This window comes from Populus euphratica, unplaced genomic scaffold, assembly GCF_000495115.2.
Source record: "Populus euphratica unplaced genomic scaffold, PopEup_1.0 scaffold8.1, whole genome shotgun sequence".
Lineage (NCBI taxonomy): Eukaryota > Viridiplantae > Streptophyta > Magnoliopsida > Malpighiales > Salicaceae > Populus > Populus euphratica.
In genome coordinates this window covers 1,951,310-1,979,157 of record NW_011499855.1, presented here as the reverse complement: position 1 = coordinate 1,979,157, position 27,848 = coordinate 1,951,310, and the positions used below count along the sequence as shown (strand labels likewise).

Below are 27,848 nucleotides of genomic sequence, written 5' to 3'. Positions count from 1 at the left end.
CGGCAGAGTTCATGTAAATTAACTAACCCATCTTCTAGCTTTAAAATAATCGACCATGCACATCACATTAGATGCTGTGCCAAATGCAGGAAATTGAGCTCTCATCATGCAAGCAAAGAGTGAGTTTTGATGGCATTTCTTAGTAGTGAAACTTCGATTCCTGCTCTTAACCCTGCTGCGGGCTGCAGACAAAATTTAGCCAAGGCAAATGTTACTCAATTGAAATTAATCAGGTGGCAATTCTGAGCGGAAGCTATCATTAGCCTGGGATTTGGGAAAAATTTTAAGGGCTCCTTCCACTTTAAAATGGACAGATCTGAACCAGTGAAATTCCATTTCAAACGTGAATTTTCAATTCAAAAGTTATTAGACAACATGTTTGTACATGAATAGATACCATTATATTAAACCCCTGGTATCGTCTACTTCATTAAAACATCCAAGGAAGCTGGTCCCGGAACAAATCAGCAGCAAAACCTTGCAGCCAACCACTAAATATGTAAAATCCGCTGCAACAACGTGCAAATATTGCCACAAGAAGTAGAGGCTAAGTTGTTGCAGTCAAGCATGGATTGAAGGCAGTGCCACATGCAATCCACTGCCGCTTTTTCCCACGTGGCACCAAACAACCAGGAACCTTGAGCCATTCCCTGCTCGCCACATTGTAACTAACTAGTCGGTTCATTTGTCTTGATCTTAGTGACAGCATGAGCAAACCTGTGTTGCCCAAGCAAGTCATCCTAACGTGCTTTCCATAGAAATCTAAGCACCATATATTTGGCATTCTGTCTACCTCCTTCCACAAGAGTGTCATCTTCTGCAGCTCCCATATGCACACGCATGTGGCTGCATTCTTTGTTAGCAAGCCAACGAGCATGATCCGCCCCCCACATTCTGCAAGTGTGGGATCACTCAGATGGAGTGGGGCTGGCATAACAAATTGCTTCCAAACCCCAGTAACCATATCATAGGACACGATCCCTTCAGGATCTGACCGCATGAAATAAAGCGTACCTCCAAGGGAAACTGCTTGTGACCGGAAGTTCAGTGATAGGGGTAGCTTTATAAAAGAGGGCATGCTTCCTGGTCGGGTCCAAGAATTTTTCAGTGAGTCGTAAACTTCATACTCTCCATCACAGCACACCCACAAGATCTTGTAGCCCCCACTGGCTGCACTGCCATTCAAAGTCATCCCCACAGCAACACGGGACCAGACCTTCACTGACCTTGGTGGCAGCTCTTTAAAAGATTGAGTCAGAGGGTTGCAGACATAGAAGTTCCTGTGACCAATGTCAAGAAAGCACACAAGACCCCCTGCAGAAGCAACTGGTAAGACAATCATCTTTGTTGGCAGGTAACTTATAGTTGGGTGATGCCACTTCTTCAAAGAAGGGTCATACATGGCTCCAGAATTCACATTTTCATGAGTGATGGTGTAAAACCAGGGGTTGGCTTGTGGAACTTGGGAACAATGCTGAGAGAAACTTCGAGAGTCAAGCAAGGAGTTCCATTTTTGACAAACCGAGCGAAAGCGGAAAAATGTAGCAATTGGAAGTCTAGCAATAACAGCTTCAAACAGGTCTTCTGGGAATTCTTTCCAAATCTCTTGTTGCATAACCTCATTTGAACTGGTAGTTCCAACTGATTTTCCTCGATTCCGCTCCTTTCGAGGTTTCTTGGAGGCTGGAGGCTTGCCAGGTTCCAACATCTTGAACCTTCTAGATTTTCCAGCCGCCATCACAAGGCTACAGTAATCATCTGCAGAGCCATCATCAAGATTGAGGACGCACCACCTGTAAAAGAGCTAAGAAATTCACACTGTGAACAGAGTGCATGGTGGTACTAACACACAAACCCAAAATAATTCAGCATAAAAATCATTACTAAAAAATAAGCAGATATCAGGTTGTGAAAAAAATATAAACACAGAGATGCTCAAAATCACAAATTGGGCTTCAACAAGCTGAAATATGCCACAGCCAGAAAATCCGGTCAAGTAAATTTCAAATGACCTACACATAATCATATTCAATCTAATGCCTGTGAGTCTAGTTCAAATGTTTATGCTTGGAAAACCAAAAACATAATAGAGGTAACAGATGCAGACATAATACAGCATTGAGATCTTGATGCCTGTACTCGAGAATTCTAAACTAAACAGCAAGCATGTTTTTTCTTTTTATCATTTTGCCAAGAAATCTACTATTTATGTTAACCACGTGTTAAAGCGGAGGAGTATAGTTAGAGAGTATCAAAACTGTAAAAAAGGGGAAAAAACCTATAAAGATCTCGTTAACAGGAAAAACTGAATCCAAAGCACACATATACATTCTTTGAACTCAGTTTTTCCTGTTGTTTATATACATATTCTCATTTTTTTCAAGAACTTCTTTGCCACATTTAATTTTTAATTTTTAATAGCAAGGAATGGCATTGCATGAATATATTCCATCTAGACAATGTATGGCATTTTCTGGTCTGTGGTTGAGCTCGCCATCTTTTCACAGTGCTTCGTCATTTCACATGAGAAGTGGGCTCTCCTATAGATATGCATGCATGCTGTAGATATTTCTGTCTTTGTCCGCAGATCCACAAGCAGCATAAAATAGCAAGATTCAAGAGTACAAGTATTGGTGGTGATGGAACCAAAAATATACAGAAGGAAGCTATTGTGAGAGACAGGAAGTTCATTCCATGTGACAATGCAAGGTAGGGACATTCGTGCCACTGTTATTTTTAAGGAGGAATTCTTAGGCGCAGTATGCTAATCAAATTGAAAGTTATGCAGGAAACATACAAGGGAGAAAACACAGAAAAAAGAAATTTTAGAGAACCAATGATTAGAAATAATAAGCAATAAAAGACGAGAAATATCACACAGATGGAGTGAGGATCAACTAGCAGAGCCAATAGATACAAGATTCTTGCATGAAAATCTAGCATATCCCATGATTCTTACTAGTAAGATCCTAATGTGAGTTCATTTTGATAAATTCTTGACTGGCTAAAGGGAAAAAAATGGAGTGATCACAAAATTTCCAAAAAATAAAACAAAAAAACAAATCACAATTATCAAAATGGACTTCTATGTAGTTCTGGTGACCTACTCAACAAAATGTCCCAAAATAAACCAGGTTCAAGCATACAAGAACGAATTAGTGCTAGAAACTAGAAACTAAATCTTCCAAACAACCTGTTTGAAGATTTCTTCAGTACCTACTCTGACATCCCAAAAGTTCCAAGCCTGAGGCGTACAAAGAAGCTTAAAATGAGTTGAGACTAGTAACCTATGCCAGCTATCATCTGCAAGATCCTAGGTTTATATTAAATCATTTCCCCTACCTTCAGCCCTATTTTACATTCAGCTCCTCTCCTGGCCTTCAACCATGGTTGTGGCATATCCCAGCAAGAATATAAACAACATCATAGAGGCTTCCCTTGTCGATAACAATATCAACCCAGGCAGTCAGAATATTGACAGAGATATGGCTAACATTTATTAACATGATAGTACAAAGCAATATTGTTAGTTTTATATTTTTTCGCACAGAAGAACGCAAATTAATCAGGAATTCCTAGGGGAAAGCATCACTGTCCAAAAATTCCATGCCATTCACAACAGGCTGGAAAAGAAAAGGAGGTCGCTCAACTGTGTTTCTAACTCCTGCCAGATTAGGATCTTGTAAGGGAAATTTAGTGACAATCACCTATATCACAATTTTAGTATGAATTGACTGCTCTTTAGACTCTGATTCCCCAAGGTGGTTGCAAGTCCAACACTGTTTCCATAGCACCAGGAAAGTTGCTAACGCCAATCCTAACTTATAAATAATAACAGAGCTCATCGCAAGAAATGAGCCTCAACTCCCAAGAATCACTTCCACGTGACCTATATGGGCATGTTCAGTGAAAATCTTAAGATGCGACAGAATGACAAAAGCACTCTTAAATCAATTGATGCAGGGGATGCAAGTCTCCTGGGGCAAGCGCCAATATCTCAAATCCAAACACGTAAGTTTAATGACATTTTTAATCCAATCCCAAAAGTAAATATGGAAAATCCAAGCATCTCTTCACATGCAAACTGAGAGATAAAAAGAAAAATCTTAGCAGCAAAAGGTGTTACAGTTTTTTGTGACTTTTAGCTATAAGAGGACCTCGATTGCAAGCATGTTCGCAAATATATTTGAAAAGAAAAAACACAGGAAACAAAATCAACAACGCCCTTGGTGATTTTTCATACACGATAATTTGATTCTCGAGAAGCAAATTGGACAGTATGCAACTCTCTATAATTCATTCGATTCCCCGTGATTTATTCTTTCACTCTTATCATTCTCGGGAGAACCATGAACATGAGAACATGAGGGGTGATCAGGCTAAATTTAAATTCTTAAACCGATGCCACCACAAAACAGGAAAAAAAAAAAACACAGAATTTATGCATGATTTCAAGACCCATTAAGAATCTAGTGAAGGATCCAATACCTGAAATCCTATGTTCGTAATTTACCACAACTTAACAAGTACTATAAAAATCACATAAGAATGAATCATTTCTGTTTTCTCAAAGAACAGATTTAAAAGCTTTCCTGAAACAGGGGAGGACGTTGAACAGTGAAATGAACCAAAAAAGAAACATAACTGCTAAGAGCTTGAGACTGTCCGTACCAAAACCAAACAATTGGACAGACTAAGAGAGATATTTGACGGAAACATAACAACAAGTTCTAAAAGCCAAGACGAAACAATGTTAAGAGTAAAATTATTATTATTATTAAAGTAACCTTAAAGCCAAGGGGGGAAAAAGCAGAATACCTAAGTAGCAAATGAAGTGAAATTTAAGAAAAAGGAAGAAATGATAGGTCGTAGTGGAGCAGACAGAGAGGAAGAAATAAAAATCAAGAAATGAAAGAGATCTACAGAGAGACCTGTTGTTGTTGTTTTGTTGTTGGTTGTGAAAGTGAAGGAGTTGAAGAGAATCAAAGGGAGGGAGAGGAGAGCCGTAGAGATTGAAAAGGTCTACCTCAATTGAAATTAATCAGGTGGCAATTCTGAGCGGAAGCTATCATTAGCCTGGGATTTGGGAAAAATTTTAAGGGCTCCTTCCACTTTAAAATGGACAGATCTGAACCAGTGAAATTCCATTTCAAACGTGAATTTTCAATTCAAAAGTTATTAGACAACATGTTTGTACATGAATAGATACCATTATATTAAACCCCTGGTATCGTCTACTTCATTAAAACATCCAAGGAAGCTGGTCCCGGAACAAATCAGCAGCAAAACCTTGCAGCCAACCACTAAATATGTAAAATCCGCTGCAACAACGTGCAAATATTGCCACAAGAAGTAGAGGCTAAGTTGTTGCAGTCAAGCATGGATTGAAGGCAGTGCCACATGCAATCCACTGCCGCTTTTTCCCACGTGGCACCAAACAACCAGGAACCTTGAGCCATTCCCTGCTCGCCACATTGTAACTAACTAGTCGGTTCATTTGTCTTGATCTTAGTGACAGCATGAGCAAACCTGTGTTGCCCAAGCAAGTCATCCTAACGTGCTTTCCATAGAAATCTAAGCACCATATATTTGGCATTCTGTCTACCTCCTTCCACAAGAGTGTCATCTTCTGCAGCTCCCATATGCACACGCATGTGGCTGCATTCTTTGTTAGCAAGCCAACGAGCATGATCCGCCCCCCACATTCTGCAAGTGTGGGATCACTCAGATGGAGTGGGGCTGGCATAACAAATTGCTTCCAAACCCCAGTAACCATATCATAGGACACGATCCCTTCAGGATCTGACCGCATGAAATAAAGCGTACCTCCAAGGGAAACTGCTTGTGACCGGAAGTTCAGTGATAGGGGTAGCTTTATAAAAGAGGGCATGCTTCCTGGTCGGGTCCAAGAATTTTTCAGTGAGTCGTAAACTTCATACTCTCCATCACAGCACACCCACAAGATCTTGTAGCCCCCACTGGCTGCACTGCCATTCAAAGTCATCCCCACAGCAACACGGGACCAGACCTTCACTGACCTTGGTGGCAGCTCTTTAAAAGATTGAGTCAGAGGGTTGCAGACATAGAAGTTCCTGTGACCAATGTCAAGAAAGCACACAAGACCCCCTGCAGAAGCAACTGGTAAGACAATCATCTTTGTTGGCAGGTAACTTATAGTTGGGTGATGCCACTTCTTCAAAGAAGGGTCATACATGGCTCCAGAATTCACATTTTCATGAGTGATGGTGTAAAACCAGGGGTTGGCTTGTGGAACTTGGGAACAATGCTGAGAGAAACTTCGAGAGTCAAGCAAGGAGTTCCATTTTTGACAAACCGAGCGAAAGCGGAAAAATGTAGCAATTGGAAGTCTAGCAATAACAGCTTCAAACAGGTCTTCTGGGAATTCTTTCCAAATCTCTTGTTGCATAACCTCATTTGAACTGGTAGTTCCAACTGATTTTCCTCGATTCCGCTCCTTTCGAGGTTTCTTGGAGGCTGGAGGCTTGCCAGGTTCCAACATCTTGAACCTTCTAGATTTTCCAGCCGCCATCACAAGGCTACAGTAATCATCTGCAGAGCCATCATCAAGATTGAGGACGCACCACCTGTAAAAGAGCTAAGAAATTCACACTGTGAACAGAGTGCATGGTGGTACTAACACACAAACCCAAAATAATTCAGCATAAAAATCATTACTAAAAAATAAGCAGATATCAGGTTGTGAAAAAAATATAAACACAGAGATGCTCAAAATCACAAATTGGGCTTCAACAAGCTGAAATATGCCACAGCCAGAAAATCCGGTCAAGTAAATTTCAAATGACCTACACATAATCATATTCAATCTAATGCCTGTGAGTCTAGTTCAAATGTTTATGCTTGGAAAACCAAAAACATAATAGAGGTAACAGATGCAGACATAATACAGCATTGAGATCTTGATGCCTGTACTCGAGAATTCTAAACTAAACAGCAAGCATGTTTTTTCTTTTTATCATTTTGCCAAGAAATCTACTATTTATGTTAACCACGTGTTAAAGCGGAGGAGTATAGTTAGAGAGTATCAAAACTGTAAAAAAGGGGAAAAAACCTATAAAGATCTCGTTAACAGGAAAAACTGAATCCAAAGCACACATATACATTCTTTGAACTCAGTTTTTCCTGTTGTTTATATACATATTCTCATTTTTTTCAAGAACTTCTTTGCCACATTTAATTTTTAATTTTTAATAGCAAGGAATGGCATTGCATGAATATATTCCATCTAGACAATGTATGGCATTTTCTGGTCTGTGGTTGAGCTCGCCATCTTTTCACAGTGCTTCGTCATTTCACATGAGAAGTGGGCTCTCCTATAGATATGCATGCATGCTGTAGATATTTCTGTCTTTGTCCGCAGATCCACAAGCAGCATAAAATAGCAAGATTCAAGAGTACAAGTATTGGTGGTGATGGAACCAAAAATATACAGAAGGAAGCTATTGTGAGAGACAGGAAGTTCATTCCATGTGACAATGCAAGGTAGGGACATTCGTGCCACTGTTATTTTTAAGGAGGAATTCTTAGGCGCAGTATGCTAATCAAATTGAAAGTTATGCAGGAAACATACAAGGGAGAAAACACAGAAAAAAGAAATTTTAGAGAACCAATGATTAGAAATAATAAGCAATAAAAGACGAGAAATATCACACAGATGGAGTGAGGATCAACTAGCAGAGCCAATAGATACAAGATTCTTGCATGAAAATCTAGCATATCCCATGATTCTTACTAGTAAGATCCTAATGTGAGTTCATTTTGATAAATTCTTGACTGGCTAAAGGGAAAAAAATGGAGTGATCACAAAATTTCCAAAAAATAAAACAAAAAAACAAATCACAATTATCAAAATGGACTTCTATGTAGTTCTGGTGACCTACTCAACAAAATGTCCCAAAATAAACCAGGTTCAAGCATACAAGAACGAATTAGTGCTAGAAACTAGAAACTAAATCTTCCAAACAACCTGTTTGAAGATTTCTTCAGTACCTACTCTGACATCCCAAAAGTTCCAAGCCTGAGGCGTACAAAGAAGCTTAAAATGAGTTGAGACTAGTAACCTATGCCAGCTATCATCTGCAAGATCCTAGGTTTATATTAAATCATTTCCCCTACCTTCAGCCCTATTTTACATTCAGCTCCTCTCCTGGCCTTCAACCATGGTTGTGGCATATCCCAGCAAGAATATAAACAACATCATAGAGGCTTCCCTTGTCGATAACAATATCAACCCAGGCAGTCAGAATATTGACAGAGATATGGCTAACATTTATTAACATGATAGTACAAAGCAATATTGTTAGTTTTATATTTTTTCGCACAGAAGAACGCAAATTAATCAGGAATTCCTAGGGGAAAGCATCACTGTCCAAAAATTCCATGCCATTCACAACAGGCTGGAAAAGAAAAGGAGGTCGCTCAACTGTGTTTCTAACTCCTGCCAGATTAGGATCTTGTAAGGGAAATTTAGTGACAATCACCTATATCACAATTTTAGTATGAATTGACTGCTCTTTAGACTCTGATTCCCCAAGGTGGTTGCAAGTCCAACACTGTTTCCATAGCACCAGGAAAGTTGCTAACGCCAATCCTAACTTATAAATAATAACAGAGCTCATCGCAAGAAATGAGCCTCAACTCCCAAGAATCACTTCCACGTGACCTATATGGGCATGTTCAGTGAAAATCTTAAGATGCGACAGAATGACAAAAGCACTCTTAAATCAATTGATGCAGGGGATGCAAGTCTCCTGGGGCAAGCGCCAATATCTCAAATCCAAACACGTAAGTTTAATGACATTTTTAATCCAATCCCAAAAGTAAATATGGAAAATCCAAGCATCTCTTCACATGCAAACTGAGAGATAAAAAGAAAAATCTTAGCAGCAAAAGGTGTTACAGTTTTTTGTGACTTTTAGCTATAAGAGGACCTCGATTGCAAGCATGTTCGCAAATATATTTGAAAAGAAAAAACACAGGAAACAAAATCAACAACGCCCTTGGTGATTTTTCATACACGATAATTTGATTCTCGAGAAGCAAATTGGACAGTATGCAACTCTCTATAATTCATTCGATTCCCCGTGATTTATTCTTTCACTCTTATCATTCTCGGGAGAACCATGAACATGAGAACATGAGGGGTGATCAGGCTAAATTTAAATTCTTAAACCGATGCCACCACAAAACAGGAAAAAAAAAAAACACAGAATTTATGCATGATTTCAAGACCCATTAAGAATCTAGTGAAGGATCCAATACCTGAAATCCTATGTTCGTAATTTACCACAACTTAACAAGTACTATAAAAATCACATAAGAATGAATCATTTCTGTTTTCTCAAAGAACAGATTTAAAAGCTTTCCTGAAACAGGGGAGGACGTTGAACAGTGAAATGAACCAAAAAAGAAACATAACTGCTAAGAGCTTGAGACTGTCCGTACCAAAACCAAACAATTGGACAGACTAAGAGAGATATTTGACGGAAACATAACAACAAGTTCTAAAAGCCAAGACGAAACAATGTTAAGAGTAAAATTATTATTATTATTAAAGTAACCTTAAAGCCAAGGGGGGAAAAAGCAGAATACCTAAGTAGCAAATGAAGTGAAATTTAAGAAAAAGGAAGAAATGATAGGTCGTAGTGGAGCAGACAGAGAGGAAGAAATAAAAATCAAGAAATGAAAGAGATCTACAGAGAGACCTGTTGTTGTTGTTTTGTTGTTGGTTGTGAAAGTGAAGGAGTTGAAGAGAATCAAAGGGAGGGAGAGGAGAGCCGTAGAGATTGAAAAGGTCTACAAGCTGACCAATGAATTGCCTAAGCATGGCCAGCTCTTCTTCCATGCTACGGCGTATTCCGCCACTCACGACGGCCGCCACCACCAACACCGCCCCTACCCACACCAATACCACCGCACACGCACCACCCCCTTTTGTCTTCCTCTCTTTTCCTCACTCTCTTCTCTATAGTGTTTACGAATGCTCTTTCCTTCCTCTGGGTTGGCCAGTAGGCGTCAGAAACAGAACTGGCCCGTTTTATAATCGATTGTTGTTTTTTTTTCCTCTCTCTTGTGGTTATTGTAAAGTAATTATTTCTAACCCGCACGCAATTATCAAAACAAAAACGGTCGCTTGCAGGAAACACAACGCTCTTTGGCAGAGTTTTTTTTTTATTCGACCGTGATTTTTTTAAAAAATATTCTTTAGTTTAAATTATTTTTTAAAACATTTTAATATGATAATATTAAAATAAGTTTTTTAAAATAAAAAATATTATTTTAATATATTTCTAAATAAAATATAATTTCTTCCACAATTTCAACCTCTAATTTTCTGTGTCTCCTTTTGTACGGATTATCTTTAACCTTCTTTTTTCGTACTTTCCTTTTTAGCCCTCGTCTCTTTATCTCTTGGTTATTTGGTAATTGGCACCTGGGTTTGGTTGCTTGTGCTTCCGGATTTGGGATTTTGTTTTTTTTGTTGAAATTATTGTTTTCTTTGTTTTTTATCGGCTTTGCCGATAATAATTTGTGTAAACTATATTCTTATCTTTATAGATTGATTGATGTTCTAATAATGCTACCCTATTATTTTAAAATTTCCTAACTTCGTGCTGTATTTTTTAAAAGCTTTCAATTCTACCCCCTTTACAAGAAAATAACGCACAAAAAGCTCATTTTGTTCGTAGTTTATTTTACTTCTCTCTCATCTTCCTCTTAGATCTCATTAATGCAACAATTTCTCACAAAAAATGTTGGAAAGTAGAAAGGTCTAAAACATCATATTCAAAAGTAAATTACTTAACTTTTAGGGGTAAAATTGGTACTTCTTGAAAACTAGGGATAAAATTAGTAGACTCAAACTACAGGGATAGAAGTGGAGTATTGATGGGGTTATAGGGGTAAGATTGGACATTTGTGAAAGGGAAGAGGATAACATCGGTAGATTATAAAGGGTAGAAGTGAAACGTGATGAGCTCGACATATAATTCAGTCGCCATGTTTTTTTAACATTTTGCATGTTAGGCCAATTTTTGAAAATCAAAGGTTAGTCACGTGACTAGAATTGACTGCTAATTTCTTAAACGTCTAAAGACTTGTGTTGAATGGTTGATATTTGAAAATTTGTCAAGAAATGGGGTACAATCCTAGGGGTCAAGCAATTAGATTACCATGAGAAACTTATAAAGGGATTGAGTTAAAAAAATAAAATAAAATAGAGGAATAAGTGATAGATTCTCAAACTAAAAGGACCTGAACTAAATAAGAGCTTACTTGAAGACTCTAGTCAAAAATAAGTCATTTACTACATTTGAAATCGATGAAGATTTTATTCAGTGGGACATGATCCGGCTAAGAAAGGAACACGTATACTTAATTTGACATTGCATTGGGCTGCTGCTCATTAAAGTATTTTTTAAATTGATTTTTATTTAAAAAATATCCAACTTACATTTTTTAGATATTATTAGATAGTTTTAACGTAGAAAATAAAAAAATAAAAAAATTATTTTAATATATTTAAAATAAAAAATATTATACATTACATAACAAACACATAACCACAATACTAATGCGCAAAGTGCATGAACATAATCTATTATTTTTATTTTTATTTTTATTTTATGAAAATATTTGGACTTTCTACTTATAATTTTTTTATTTTATTTTTTGGTAAATTTTATTATTTCACCATTTTCATATGCACTCAATATTCCTCAAAATTTGGCCAGGTCCGGGAGGGAGAATGATGCTATAGAAAGAACGTTTTAAGTATTTCCAGTCTCACCGGACAATACCGAACACTTTATTCCTCAACAAATCAATTAAGGGCATCACTGTGAAAGGATAAATCATTGGTTTTTTTATTGTATGATATCTTCAGTTTGAGATTATAATAGTGGTTATTTTTAATTATTAAATAATATATTTGATTTTTAAAAAATTATTTTTAATAATAACATATTAAAATAAAAAATATTTTTTAATAAAAAACTCAAATTTATATAAGAGCATCCATATAGGATACTCACTTGCGCCAGTCTTCCACGTGCGGCAAGTGTGAACACGGGGACTATTATGGTGATTCGACAAGAAGACCGAACCCAAAAACCTTTATGAAGCTTTTTTTTTATTATTGGTAAAAAGAAAATCAACGGCTGAGGTCACATGTCTCCTCGAGGCATTTTCTTTAATTCTCCTTCCCTTTCTCCTGTCCACGCACTCAGCATGATTGTCCCTCCACTTTTTTCCCGTTTTATGATGACTTTGTTAGAATTACGAAAGTACCTGCTTTGATAATAAAAATATATATATACGCACGAGATAATGATGTATCCTGTGAGTAATCATCACCACTCTCTCCCACCCATTATTTCCTCTCTCTTTTTATTTCTTGTCAACACCCGTCATTTTTTATGGAATATTTGAATGAATTCTAATACATATTGATATTAAAAATAAATATTTTAAAAATAATTATTATCACACTATTGAATATCTTATTATTTAATAATTACTATAACTATTTGAAAATATAGTAATTTTTGTTTTTTAAAAATATTAAATTCATATTTTTTATGATTTTAATATATTAATATCAATATATATATATATAAATACCTTTAAAAAACAGTTTAGATCACGATAACACATGGTATTTAGAATATTTCAATGATTTTTTTAAAATATTTAAATTAATTTATCCTAGATTTCAGATTTAATTACTCCTTTATTGTATTTGAGTCATGTTATTTGGTTATTATTTTAAAATAAAACAGAAAGAAATAATGAAAATAAAAAACATGTTTATTTTATATTTTCACAAAATCTTTTTATATGACTCTCTTTTTATTTTAAAGTTTGAGACTTCCAACCAAGTGCTAGCCTGTGACCTAATGGTGGCCGTTCACAGGTAAGATGTCACAGATATCGGGAATAAATCTCAACTTCGAAGTCATGTAAGTGGCAAACGATGCATCGACAGCCTAACGTATGGTCACAGCCCAGACGGCATTAAATTATTGTTGCTTCAACGTATAAAACTCCAACAATGCATCCCTTTTCTCCTGCTAGGTTAATCTCTTCATCTCTAATTTTCCTCTCATGATTATGAATTGAAAACTCAGTAAGATGCAAGAAAGAATTATAGATGAAATTGGGTTCAAGTTATTGAAAGAAAATAGACTAGTCAGGATCAGAATGTGCCCAGGACATGCATTTGAAAGTGATTCAATTAAAAGAATCAGGATAATTATATTGCTCGGTCTCAATCTGTATTTTCCTCCCTAATTTTCTTTTATTTGATATTATTTAAATAATCATGTTGATTCTTCAACTTATGGCGCCGTGGATTGACGGATAAGTTTTTTTTTTTCGTTCTTTACCTGGATCTTCTTCTTCTAAAAACATATCAATGAGATAAGATAATAACTCATGATTTTCTGCTTTAATCAGCCATTAAATTTGAAGGTATATGGGTCTAATAAGTTATTAATTTTATTATTTTTAGGTTTAGTCAAACACCAAACTTATAATTTTTTAAACTTTGAAGAAATCTTTAGCTTCATAATTACTCTAATAAGTTAGAGATATTTTATTTTTTCACTTGAATTCTCTTCTTCTAAAAAAATATCATACAATAAGATAATAACTCAATATCTTCGAATTCAACTAAGCTTTAAGCTCAAATATATATGTGGATATAATAAACTATCAATCTCATCATCTTCAAGTTCAGTTAAACATTAAATTTATAATTTTTTTAACTCTGAAATTTTTTTAGCTTCATGATAGTTTTAATAAGTTAAATATTTTTTATTATGATTAATCAAGAATAATTTATTCTTTAATTAGTTAAAGATATTTTATTATGATGAATTAAAAATATATTACTTTTATTTTGTATTTTTTTAAAAAAAAAAATATAGCCTGATAGGCTATAAAAAAAGAACTATGGTACCTCTTCAAAGGTAAAAAAAAAAAATTCACTTCTTATTTTACATTTATTGTTAGTATGGTTGTATTGTTTTTTAAATAATAATTATTTAAAAATTAAAAAATTTCTAAATTTATAAAATATCAAATATTATTCATGAGCGACTTTGACTAGAAAAAACGGTTCAGGTCAGCAAAATTAAAAACTTAGCACTCAAGCATTCTGAATTCATGCGAACCTCATCATGGATGAAAAACTTGGTGGGGGTACCTTAGCAACTCAAGGATTCATAATTGATTTTTAAAGATTAAAATGAAGTCTTGCTTTGATGTAGACATAACCACATGAAAAATCCTCTCGGTGCAAGTTTTCCATGATCAAGATAATTAGTCAGAACTATTAATTATTCGTAAAGTGGACTGTCAGATATTGCAATTTTATTGGGGGAAAAAAAAGAATTTCGTAGATGTATCAAAAGCATGGATTTTTCTGAGTTTTGGTAAAAAAAAGGCCAGATTACCGTTGAATAAAAGAAATTTTTGCAAGACCGGTCGGTTGGTGAATCACTGGTCTCCATCTCAACACTCAGATACTGCTGCCTTTTGGCAGCGATATGGACTTTTAACTTTGTTGTAGACATTTTGTATTCTTATCCAAATGAAAAATGAGGATAAATATTATTTAGTCATGGTGTATGTAAATAGTTCACACACCCACAAACGTATGCACATTAGCCATTCAACCCCTCGTTCAATCACGGCTTGTAATTTTTTTTAACAAATTGTATCAAATATAAAATCTATCTCCAACAATTTTTTTATATGAAAAAAATTCAAAATATAAATCAAGAGGTATATTCGAGTATTTAATTAAATAAATTGATAATCATTTATTTAAATAAATAAATACAAATGTTAACAATAACTAAAAGAAAAAAATTAGAGAGATTGAAAATGAATGTTGGTCAAAATATTTAATCATACAAAATAAAATATTTATCTAATTATATTTATTGAATTTGTTTATTTAAATCAACAAAAGACAATAAAATATAGAAACATAAATGAAATTGTTTGAATAAACTCACATCCTAAAAAAAAATATTATGGATAGTAGAATATATAAAAAACATTATTTAAAAATGAATATTTTTATTTTAAAAATTAAAGTTCATTTTTATAAAACAAAAAAATATATAGATAAATTAAAATAATATATTCAAAACTCAAACATAAACAAAACAAATTTTTAAAAAACTTCTATCTAAAAAAGTACAAAACTCTTTAGCAAAAATAAGGTCGTGAGATTGAAATAAACTCGTGGAAAAGAAGTCAAACATAATCACAAAACTAGTACAGAAAAAAAAATAACACAGAACAATAAGATTGTAAAAAAAATGAGAAAAAAAAGAAGATGTTGGATAATAATAACTTTTTAAATCTGTAAATCGAGTCATTGGATTGGAAGTACTACAAATATAAAAAATACAAAGTCAAATATTTAACAAATTAAATATTAAAAAACAAAACCATGAAAAAAAATCAATTATACAAAATGATCTAAAAAAAATATAATTAAAAAACAAGGATGAAAATAAAAGAAAAATAGAGGGCAAACAAAAATTTCCTATCAAAAGGTTAAATTGAATTGAAAAATAATATTGTCAAAAAAGAAAAACAAATTAAAAAAATAGAAGTTAAATTGTAAAAAATAAAACAATATAACCTTTAACAGGAAGACAAACAAAAAGTACCTCTAAAAGCAAACCTTGGATTTTTAGTCTTTTATAAGGTCATAAGGTCAATAATGTATTTTAATTTTACATGAAAAGAGAAAAAAAAATTATTGGCCAACAACCTTATATTTTTTTTTACTATAGTAGTAAGGCAATATTATTGTTATTTAAAATTCTATAAAAGGTATAAAAAAAAACTCCTTCGTCAACAACTCTAAATTTTGTTGATATTGAGGATAAAGATATGATTTTTTTTGTCACAAAAATCTAACAAAAACCAATATATCCTTGATAATCTTCCAACAATTTAATAAGTCTGTAAAAAAAAAATCAAAACACCCCATCTTCAAGGCTTTTTTTTTCCACCAGAGGATAAAAGTATAATTTTATTGTAGCAATCAATGGTAAATTGTGTTTAGTGCTCTAATGAAGGTCCTTTTATCCTATATATTTAATATCATTCTTGAGAGATAATGTCCTTTTATCCTATATATTTAATATCATTCTTGAGAGATAATGGTGCCCTTTATATGACAGAAAAGAAAAAAAAAGAAAATTATTAATAATAATTTAACCATCATACATTATTACGTGTCATATCATAAAAAGAAGGATACAATGAAGTTTTAAAAGGCACAATAAAAAATTATTTTTGAACATTATGTTATGTTGCACGCGTCATCCAAATATCATAGACATCACTTACTTATCAGTGTGTAATAAGCATGTAATAACATTTTTCTTGAATAAAAAAAATCAACACAAAAAATACCAAAACACCTCCCATAACTTTACTAAATATAAAAAATAAAACCCGTGTGGAAGTATAAAAGCAAACCTTATTGTTTTAGTCTCTTCTATGGTCAATAGTGTATTTTAATTTTATACAAAAAAGGGAAAAACCAAAAAAAATCTTGGCTTTTTGGCTAATAACCCAATTTTTTTTTTAATCATAGGGGTAAGGAAATATTATTATTGTTTAAAAGTTTATGAAAAGTAAAAAAAGGTACTCTCCGTGAACAACTCTAAAATTTGTTGACCTTGAGAGTGAAGATGTGATTTTATTGTACTAAAAATTTGAAAAAAATCAGCGTGTCCTTGACAATCTTGTAACGAATTAATAAGCTTTTTTTTTTAAAAAAAAAAAGAGGTTAGAAAACAATTTACTATGACAGTGTTTAGAATTATGATAGTGATTATTTCTTTTCATTATGTATATTTGTTTTTAGTATAGTAACAAGTTTTACAAGGCCTGAAGACATTATAATATATAGTAACAAGTTTTACAAGACATTATAATAAAAAATCATGTCTTTTAATATTATAATTGTTAATAAAATTATATGATTATTAATGAAACTATTATATTTTAAATTAAATTGAATAGTTATTATTTAATTTTATCTCAAAAGTAAAAAATATTAAAATTAATTATAAAAATTAAAGAAATTAATTTAAAAATAGAATTAATCTCACTAACATATTAAATATCATATTTTGATATTATAAATATCCATATAATAGTATTAGAAAGTCCAATAGAAAAACCTATTTACTATGACTTTTGCTTAATTTACTCTATAACAAGAACATATATTTATAAACACTTAAGATGAAATATTTCTCTTGGATGTGTGGTAAATATTTTTTTCATTTTTATTTATTTGCAAACTATAAAGACAGCTCTCCTATATTGTTTTTATTGGCATATAAATCTGGGATAGGAAATCCCTAAAGTAATCAAGCTCATATAAATATCAAAATAATTTAAAATTATATATAAAAACTATTTTTAAAAAATAAAAAAATAAAAATAATTAAAAATAATTTTTAAACGCAAAAACAAAAACTTCCTACATCGGGGGAAGGTTCTGATCTGCAGCAATGAGGTTCTGTCAAAACCAAGAGGAAGGGATGCGCGGGTAGTCTTCTCAACGACCAGGGAAGAGAAGCTCTTTGATTTTTTATTGGTGGGTGTATGCATCATGGCTCATCATGATCATCATCATGGACTCCCTTCTTTTACGTGTGCAATCCGCTTTTTGCCGTGTCTGATCCTTTTTTTTTTTTTTTGAAGTCTCAGACTTCAGAGAGGCTTCATATTTGCTATCCTTGAGAGTAACCCAAAAAACCATTATAATTGCTTTGATTTTTCTTTTATATATGAAATGGGGCATTTGCCTGATTGTTAAAAGGGGTTCTCCGCGTGGGATAGGCCATGATGTTCTGATTGCTTGACATTGTTGTTAGGTATTCATGTTTGTTTGCAAGCTTCATTACTGCCATTGTAACCGAGAGTTTGATTAAAGAAAGAGATCGCCACCACGCCCATGAAATGACTTGCACAGTGCCTTTCGGCTCCCACGACTGCTCCGGGAAACATTAAGGATTCTTCTTCAACGGGCCTGAAAATATAACGTAGAGATCAAACCCAGTTCCTAAAGCAATTCCGAGTGTGTGTGTGTATTAGTTATTTAAAAAAGTTTAGTAATACGAGTAACAAGTTTGAATTTGATTTTAGCAGATTCAATTTTAAGAACTCAAAAAAAAGAAATTAATAAAAAATTTAATTTCATTGCATAATTGCATTACATTAGTGATTAAATTACACATCAAGAAACCATCTAGGTGGTGGTCAAGTGGTAAGGATTTGGGATTAAGGGGTTTGCTCCCTCTATGATCTCAGGTTCGAATCCTTGATTACTCATATAATAGCTACTGGAGGCTTATATGGTCGTTAACTTCAGAGCCCGTGGAATTAGTCGTGGTGCACGTAAGCTGGCTCGGACACCCACGTTAATCTAAAAAAATTACACACCAAGGCCCGGGATGAAGTCCCAGAGGCCACATGGGTAGATCAAGAAGGCCTGTGTATTGCATAGCTGAGCGGAGATTCATGTTGAATGATGCTCCCACCCGCTGAACTATTTGGAGCCCAACTTGACTTACGGTGAAACCCTTAAAAGTCCACCAAAGTAAAATGGATTTGACTTTGGGCTTTTAAGCATGATTTAAACGTCCTACCGAGGCCTGCGCTTGATAATCGAAAATTCTACATGATTGAAAACAGCGGATAATAGTTAAATTAGACAGGTGACTCGTTTTTTTGCCGTGGCCCAAGCTGACTTTTTTATTAGATTAAAAAAAAGAATGTTCTAGCACTAGTCGCATGTTTCGAATAAGATAAAAAAAAATCCTGATTTGAGTTCCGAACCTACTAGTTCCAATAAAATTATTTCATTTAATGATATATAAAAACATCAATAACAATAAATTAATCAATTTTTTTAATAAAAAATAATAATAATGACCTATTATTTACCAATAATATATTTAGGGATGATAATAAATATTTATGGGTCAAATTTCTTGATATTTATATGGTACTTATTATTCATAAGATATGTATATATCATATTATATTAAAAAAATAAATATTATACAAATATATTCATATTATATAAATATATATTTCATGTTAGGTTTGGACGGATTTTAAGTAGGATTTGATAATACCTGTACCTTATTCATTATCTATCAATAGCAAAAAAATCCTATTTATTTAGATAGGTTGGTATCCATCAATTTTCGAGTTAAATTAATTTCCATATCCTGCCACGCCGGTGTGAGGACCTAAACTTTGATATTGAACAGTTCCTTTAGCTGTATCAAATGAGTTAAAAATTTAATTTGGACATCACAAATTAATTAATTTCACTGTGTAGTAAAGGGACGGCTCGTTTTATTTCATACATCAAACCAATAAACTTTTATATGAGCAGACATGTTAAAAAGACATAAAAACTTGCATGTTCCTCTCGACTTGACGATAAAGACCTTTTCTGTTTTTTTGAGAATGATAAGAACATATACTTCGTATTCTCTTTAATGATTCGAATCCTCAGACGAGGGAACTCCCGTAATTAAATTTTATAGCAAAAAATAAAAAAAAGATATTAGCATGTATTATAATTTCAAAAGTCAAAACATTATTGAATTCCCCTAATAATAAGAATTTAGTCAAATACAGGTAAAGAAAGAGGTTCTGATACCCCACTCTTATCTCACAACGACAAGACTCAAAAACTCAAGGATATTAGGTGGTGCATATGCAAGCGATACATCTGCTATAATTAGGAGTAGAAAAATAAAGTGCGTGTATATATATATATAAAGAAAAAGGCAGCCATTTACTGGTGCGCAAGGCAATTGCAGGTGGGCTTGGGAGCTGTGATGGTGAAATGCCAGAGGATTCAAGGAAGGGCTTGGGAGCTGTGATGGTGAGATGCCAGAAGATTCAAGAAAGCACTTGGGCTGGGGAAAATCCCATCGCATCACAAGGCTAATTCGGCATTTGGTTTTGACCGCTTGACATCACCTAATGCAAACGAGGTTAGGTGACTTGCAATTTATATTTGTGTGATAACAGTATTAAAAACATCCCAAAATTAAATCCTCCATCTCCCATTACTGGTCAGTACGGAGCTTGGATCGGCCACCCGCCCCACTCTACACCCATTGCCCAGTACATTAACTAGTAGAATATACTACACTACACAGTATGTGTAGAGAGAGAGAGAGAGAGAGAGAGATAGAGAGAGAGAGAGTCAACCCACTATGAAATCTTCACTGCTTGCGCTCAGGATCTGTCTCATCGCACCGCAGCACCTGCTTATGAATAGGAAACAGCTTTACGGCCACAGCTGGAGATCCCACCTCATTGCATTAAATGGGCTGGGCCTGGACCACACTTGAACAAGTATCCAGTTAATGGGTGATAAAAAAAGAAAAGAAAGAGTGCTCCCCCACAACGAGATGCCCTCTCTTTGAATATATTTGTTATATTTCTCTTTCTTGTATGTGACTAGAGCATATAACGCTTTGGATACAAACCACTTCCTCCACTTGCAAAATGCGTACCTCCCACCACTCCAATTCCTCTCCTTTTCTATCCTCTTTTTTTTAAAAAAAAAATAATAATAATTCTTTCCTGGTCAATGTCTTGATGTTGCTTAACCTTTTCGGCCCCCAAAAATACTAGGAAAAAAAGTGTTAGTAGAAAAAGAAAATGCAATAATCAATCACCTCCAATCCTTCTCTATGCTATTGGCTTTGCCCATCATCCACTCCACCTCACACAACTTGCTGGTGATGCTCTCAGCTATAACAAAATACTCCTCCGTCTATGGTTAATCTGAAGTTTAAATTTCACTCTCTCTAACATTGAAGCTATTTGAGAATTCCTAACTCCCAGGCACATAGATTTAATACAAACATATGGTAGAGTGGTTACTCATCCCATCCCTGTACCTAATTTTGTTCTCATCGATCTTTCAAGAAGGAAAAGGATGTCTCCTTCATACCCCCTACATGTTACGCGTACGGTTCTTGGCACTGGCCAGCCTTTTCAGGCTGCGGGAATTATTTCTGAGTTGCCTATTTTAGCAGAGGATAATACTGTGGACAAAACGCCACATCTAAACACATGTACCAGAGTTAACACGTCAGCTTTTTTATTTTTTTACATGATTTTTTTAAGATATTTTTCATTGAAACGCATTAAAATATATTCTCATTCTTTTCTCTTTTTTTGTACTTTTAAAACAATTATCCAACACTATGGGGTGACATTTGTAGCGATAATTTGCAATTCTTCTAAACGATTGCTAAAGTTTGGGCATCGATAATCCAGACAGGTAAAACTTTCGGGATTTTGAATTTTTAAATTACTGACGCCGAATTTAAAGTATAGTACAAAAAAAGGGGGCGCGGGGGTAGTAGCAGAGAAAAAAAAAGGAAAAAAGACCTCCTTGGTACAAAAAAGAAAAAAGAAAAAGTAGCCCTCGATTTCTCCGATATACCCTCTCTATATACAAGAAACCAAGGAGGAAACAAAATTCTTGTGCGCTATCAACCGGCCATAACCAAAGTTAGGTTAGCCTTTAAAATTAAAATAGAGTAAGGATTAAAGCACCCTCATTAATCATTATCCTCCTTTTCTTTGTGGCCGCTACAACGCACAGTTTCCGCCGTTTCCGTCAGTCTCTAACCATTCCCCACTGTTAAACCATTTTTAGATTTAATTTTAGCTCTCAATCATGACATCGTCGCCGTCACCATCCACGCCACCGTCATCCCCGTCTGCACCACCCTCACCATCCTCATCGACCCACCGCTCAACAGGGGCGCACTCCTCTTTATGCCTCAGCTTCCAGTCAAGTGCTTGACAGGCGCGTGAACAATAGTTAACAGCTCCACAAACAGAACACCGTCTAAACTCATGCTTTCTCGTCTCGGAACGCCCGCAACCCGTATGAGAGCACAAACGGAGACCCGACCCCGAAGACCCGCCCCGAATAGCAAACCATTCCGTCATAAAACGACTGGCCGGATGACTCTCAGGAGCTGGAACATTACACCCAAAGTCACTCAATAAAGGGCACCCACTGTGTCCATTCCCAGTAGGGTGACGGTGGTTAGGATGCGCGTGTGGGTTCCACGAGAACCAAGTGCGTGTTGGGAGCCCAGAACGAGGTCTTGATAAAACAGCGGCGAGTTCACGCGCGTTTGCTTGGACGAGGAAACGCCGTCCTTCTGTTACGTTTTGACGGACACCATAACCGTCTTGCAGGCAGTGACCGAGCTCGCGTAGGGCGTCGATGTGGCCAAGAAAGGCAGCGCGTGCACACAGCGCAACGCCGGCACGAAGGTCTTTGTCGCTTTTAGAGCCACCGCTTCCATTGAATTGTATAACAGCAAGGGAATACAGTGCAGGCGCGTATGAGCTAATCGCTGCCTTTGCCATCAGAGAAGCTCCACTCCCTCGGTTTTGTAAACAGTAAAACCGAATCTGCCAAGCAAAAACTTCATTTACTGTCTTTTAAAATAATAAATAATAGCTGCATATGCGTTTTGAGACTCGTATTGTCAGCAATTTAATGGCAATTAGTTACCATGCCAAGAGTGTAACAAGCTTCAACATTTCCAGCGTCGGCGAAGAGTTTGAGGAAACGGTGAGCAGAATCAGACCAATTTTTGGCCTTGACTGCAAATGTTTTCGGCGAAGCTTTGGATAGTACTTGAGAATGAAGGCCCAACCCATTTAGTCTCTTGCACCTGCAGTTTAAAATTAACCAACATGATTAAGCAATAACGCCTTTCTTCGCTCCCGCAAAATTCAATAACAATACCGTTATTGTTCCCGGCCAAATCTCAAGTGTAACAGCCAGAAAAACACAAATATCCAAAAATAGGAAAAGAAAACTGATAGAGAAAGAGAGAAGACAAGAGACGCACGTAAGTAAAACGTTGATGAAATCGGAGGGGCAAGAGGCAGAAGAGCTAAGCTTGCAGAGAATAGAAATGACAAGATCATCGGGTAAAGAATCAAACAAGTCGGTCTCTCCGGTTTTTTGATTTGAGATTAATCGATTCTTTTTCCTGCGAACCAGGTAATCTCCGGCGGCGAAATCAGGCTTTCCTCTCTTATAACTTGTTGTTGCCGTCCTCTTCCCTGCTGCTGTATCACAAGCGTTTACTGCTGCTCCTCTGGGATAAGAAAGCCCTCTCCGTGTTCTCATTTCTCTTCAGTTTTCTTGTCTCTGTGGTTCTGAGAGATAAAGAGGCGGATGAGAGGCCAAATGAGAGCTTATATATAAAAAGAGGGAAGGAAGCGAACCAGAAGCAAAGGGAGCAACAACAACAACAATAACGACAGAAACCGATTTGGTTTGAATAAATAATGATTAATTATTTTACTTAATTAAACAGAGAGTTTGTGCAGGGTTGTGAGTTAATTACAACATTATCCCTATTGTTGTCGTTTTCTCGGTCAAACATCGTTGACCACGGTCCATGCATCTGGAAGGATGGCAAAATGTGTGGGAAGATAGTGAAAAAGAGTTCCACAGTAAACTCGTGCTATTTCCAAAATTTACCATCGTATCGACTGTGAGTGTGGTTGGATGGCCGCACAAGATGGTAATTGTGTTCCACTTTTTAAACATGAATCTGGAAGATTGTTTTACTTGACTTTGTGCTCTCTAATAATAGACTTACCAAAATTTTGGCACCGCAAGATCATCCCTGTGCCCTTCTTCGCTGGAATGTACTATATACGACGGGGTAGTTTTGATTATATTGACATTTCTTTTTTTTTTAAGTTTAGAAATGCACTTGACTGGTATTTTAGATGTCGTTTTTATTTTCTCGACAAAAAGAGAAACTGAGATGTTTAAAATAAAGAGCATTTACATCTAATATTTTTGCTTTTTATTTTTATTCATTGAACCATATATTTTTTTATATGCTCTGTATTTTTTTTTAATTCTAAACCATTAATCAAGTGTGTTTGGTCATTGTAATTGAAACTCCCCACAACGTCTTAAACCCTAAAATAAAAAATACTGACAATTTAGAAATAGTATGCAATAGTAAAAAAGGGAAGACAAAATGACGAGGGAAATATTTCACCAGTTATGAAATAAAACAAAACGCAACATGCACACTGGTAATTAATGTGTTCAAATCAATTTTTCAAATCATACCATAACAATTGATGGTTTATTTGCTAGGGGTTTTTCTAGTTTATTTTGATTCATCCACAAAAAAAAACAAGGTTTATCAAGAAAAATAAAATAAAATTGATGTATTATTCTTTATTTAAGAATAAAATTTCAAAACCCCATTAAAAATTAGAAAAAAATAAATGTGCAAAACAAATCTAAACACATGAGATTTCATATATGTGTGCGTGTATGCTATCTTTAGACTAGATTTAAATGTCAAGCAGTTTGTTTTTGTTTTTAAAAAATATTTTTTAAAAAATATTTTTTATTTGAAATTAATATTTTTTTAATATTTATAAATTATTTGAATGTGTTAATATCAACAACAATTTTTTAAAAATAAAAAAAAATATTATTTTAATATATTTTCTAATAAATGTTTTTTAAAAACTAAGAGTAATTATACTCCCAACACACTTGTATTTCTTCTTTTCAAAAATATTATAAAAAAATTAATTTTTTTATTTTTTTTATTTTATATTAATATTTTAAAAAAATATTAAACAACTCCTGAACCAACCTCTTCAATCTAGTCACAGACAGCCCTTTCCAACAAATAAAAAAAAACCACATGTTTTTTTCATATTTCATCGTCATTAAAAATAATAATAATAATTAAAAAAAACACATACAGTGTGGAAAAGAGAAAGGACGAGAGACAGCATAAAGATGAAACGCAGGCACCTCAAGACAGGTTTGGTATGGTGAGATTGAAATGCATACAAACCCCACGCCATTTTGTTTTTTTAATAGTGAAATGAACCGAAGCATCTGACAGGACACCTCTGTATTTTTTATGTTTTCCTCGGAAAATCCCTATGTAGTATTCGACCATGTATTCTGGGAGCACGGGATCAAGAACATCATGGATATGAACATTATAGCACACATGAATACTAGGTTTAGGAAAATGATTATACCATGTATTTTTTTAATTCAATTTTTAATCTAGTATATTCTCACACTGGAAAAGTACGAATCATTACGGGTGCTTTTTTTCCCTTTTTAAGCCATCGACATTAAAAGATTTACTTCTAATTCAATGTTTCATAATAAAGGTCGATGAACGTAATATTCTTTGGTTATAACAGTGAAAGGCATAATCTTAGCTACTGGCAGGCTGATGAACTACTCAGCCTGTATATAAAATATACAAATTATTAAACTTAATTTGAAAATCAACTCAGGTAAAATTTCAATGCGATTTTTTCAAAAAAAACACTTAGTTCGTGATAAAAGGTAAATTAGTGATATCTCTAAGAACTGAATGGGTATATTTAAAATCATGAAAGTGATGGTAGTTTAAAATATTTTTTTAAAATATATTAAAAATAAAAATTTTCAAATCAAAATTATTAGGTGTGACAGCGCAGAACATGAAATACATAGGCTGATGAATTGATGATAATCCAAAATATCCTCGATTATACAACAACTAAGAAGAAACCGATCTTGTAACATATTCCAAAATGCATGGTGTCTTTACATTAAAAGAAAAAAGGATGAATGACGACGGGGTCTCATAGACGTCAGATTTACCATATTGTAATCAACTTGGGATCTAAATGTACCGTTGTGGCTGTAAAAAACAAATTGTTCGCAAAATCTTCTGCTGGACAGCAGGGCCCGGATGTTAACACCTTTACCATCTTACAATCATTTGATTAGGTTTTCAATGGTTAATACATGTTTACACCTTTTCTTTCAAGCAGGACGTAACATTTTTTTGTAATCACATACGAATTGAACGACAATCTTGGCGTCACGAAACTATTGCAGACGCGAATTCACATCAAGGGTTTGATGAAAGTGATAATTTAACCCATTTTTTAGGTTCAATGGATGACGGTCTCCCTGCAAAATTGCTGCTGTCAGAAGGGTTCATTACTTAATTACTAGATACCCTGATATAAAGTTTGTTTTTCTGTTTTAAAATTTTTTTTCAATAAAATTTATTTTATTTGTTTTTTTCACTGTTTTAGATTTTTTTTATATATATAAATTTATATCATTTCAATGTAAAATAACTTACCATGAATGAATCACGCCAAAAACTTGATAATAATCTGTTGATTTTTTTTTAGAGGATGGCTGGTGAATTTAATAATAAAAATCACTTGAAGACTCCATCTATATAATAAAAAATAAAATTTCAACTTTACTGTGGCAACAGGATGGTATTGATTATTGAGAAGTATGAGTGTAAAACTTCATGGAAATGAAGCTTAAAATAAAATAAAATAAAATTCTTGGATGCCTGGGACTAGTCTCTATCTAACAAGTCTCCATCTATGCTTTTTCGTTTATGCGAAGGGAGTCTCTAACTTGGGCGATAATTTAATCTTCCCCTTGGATTTTCACCTTACATCTAAATTTAAACAAGGAGTAGTAAAAATAATTTTAATAAATATAGCAGTAATTTAAACGCATGTAATATTAAAGAATCACAAAATAACTAAAAATGACATGTGAAGATCATAAAATGAATTTAACATGTCACCGTAAAATTCCTTAATGATTAAAAAGAAACAAAAATTCATATTATATTACGACCAAATTTTAAAGAAAGCTAATAGAAAAGATTTCAATATAGCAATGTGAATGAAGATGTAGCTCATCATCATAAAATGACTCAGCTTTCTTAAAAAAAATTGTTACACGTTAGTGATTTACTAGTAATATCCCACCACGAGATGAACCAGAGCTGCACGGATCCAATTCAGGAGTGGTCATTCGGCAACTCAGAACTCAAGCTAGCACTTTTTATATCCTGCATTCCATGAGCTGCACTTCATTACCTGTTTTGGTAATGTAAATGATTGTGTTATTTTTTAAAATATTTTTTATTTAAAATATATTAAAAAATATTTTTTTTATTGTTAATATTATATTATCAAAACAATTTAAAAATATAAAAAAATATTTTTTCAAAAACATAAAATCAATACACATGTAACTTGACAATTTGATGACCACAACTTCTATAGACGTGTTTAGTGAAATTATGTATATATATAATCCTATAAAAATCCAACCAGAGATCGGAAAGAGGCTATGCTTCTAGTTGTGTGGACCTGTTGTCGCGTTAGGAACGCAAGAACGGCGGCTTCGTATCACGTCGCCGTAAAATTTCAGTCACATAAAAAACATTGACGTGGGTGATATAAGCAGTACTGTGACCCCAGCTTTTCCGGCCTCTTCCATTCCTTCCTGCTCCGGGGAAATGAAGAAATTCGACGATGTTTGCAAAGAAATGTCGCTCGAGTAACGCACCTGTGAACTTGAAATATGTCACAAGCACTCCAAAAAAATATCCTCACTCAGATTTTTAAATGGATTTTGTTAGATTTTTCTTCCGTTCCGTTACTTCTCCTCCCTCCGTCTGTCCTTGCAATCCCAGAAAAAAATATTTATTTTTTCTCCGATTTTGAAATTTTTTTTATTTTCAATTGAATAATTGTTTACTGTTTCACATAACTTGTGATTTTAAAAAAAATTTAGGCTAAAAAAATATTTTTTAATAATGTTTTAATGTGCCAGTATCAAAATACATGAATTGATTTATGAACTT

The 27,848-nt window shown here is 34.1% G+C and overlaps 2 protein-coding genes across 4 annotated transcripts; both read right to left on the bottom strand.

The window, feature by feature from the left end:
* Positions 1 to 307: 307 nt before the first annotated feature.
* LOC105123018 (F-box only protein 6-like) lies at positions 308 to 10,113 on the bottom strand. 3 transcript variants are annotated; one of them, XM_011022457.1, is made up of 3 exons: positions 9,839 to 10,113; positions 4,932 to 5,026; positions 308 to 1,793 (listed from the first exon to the last, which is right to left on the bottom strand). In XM_011022457.1, exons 1-3 carry the CDS (start codon positions 9,881 to 9,883, stop codon positions 548 to 550), a joined length of 1,386 nt encoding a protein of 461 aa, XP_011020759.1. In that variant the 5' UTR covers positions 9,884 to 10,113; the 3' UTR covers positions 308 to 547. The 3 variants fall into 3 exon arrangements, with proteins under 3 accessions (XP_011020759.1, XP_011020757.1, XP_011020758.1); XM_011022455.1 differs by lacking the exons at positions 308 to 1,793; positions 4,932 to 5,026 and adding exons at positions 5,120 to 6,609; positions 7,163 to 7,168 and having other exon boundaries at positions 9,745 to 10,113; XM_011022456.1 differs by lacking the exons at positions 308 to 1,793; positions 4,932 to 5,026 and adding an exon at positions 5,120 to 6,605 and having other exon boundaries at positions 9,744 to 10,112.
* An 11,414-nt stretch (positions 10,114 to 21,527) lies between these two features.
* Positions 21,528 to 23,434, bottom strand: LOC105123017 (F-box protein At1g67340-like). The gene is made up of 3 exons (XM_011022454.1): positions 23,007 to 23,434; positions 22,664 to 22,826; positions 21,528 to 22,560 (listed from the first exon to the last, which is right to left on the bottom strand). The coding sequence occupies exons 1-3, from the start codon at positions 23,288 to 23,290 to the stop codon at positions 21,796 to 21,798; spliced, it is 1,212 nt and encodes a 403-aa protein (XP_011020756.1). The 5' UTR covers positions 23,291 to 23,434; the 3' UTR covers positions 21,528 to 21,795.
* Between the last annotated feature and the right edge of the window lie 4,414 nt (positions 23,435 to 27,848).

Coding starts and splice junctions, on each gene's coding strand:
- LOC105123018 (XM_011022455.1), bottom strand. CDS start 9,883: ATGGAAGAAGAGCTGGCCATGCTTAGGCAATTCATTGGTCAGCTTGTA.
- LOC105123017 (XM_011022454.1), bottom strand. CDS start 23,290: ATGAGAACACGGAGAGGGCTTTCTTATCCCAGAGGAGCAGCAGTAAAC. Junction 22,827..23,006: donor TTCATCAACGTTTTACTTAC/GTGCGTCTCTTG, acceptor TTTAAACTGCAG/GTGCAAGAGACTAAATGGGT. Junction 22,561..22,663: donor CTTGTTACACTCTTGGCATG/GTAACTAATTGC, acceptor TTTGCTTGGCAG/ATTCGGTTTTACTGTTTACA.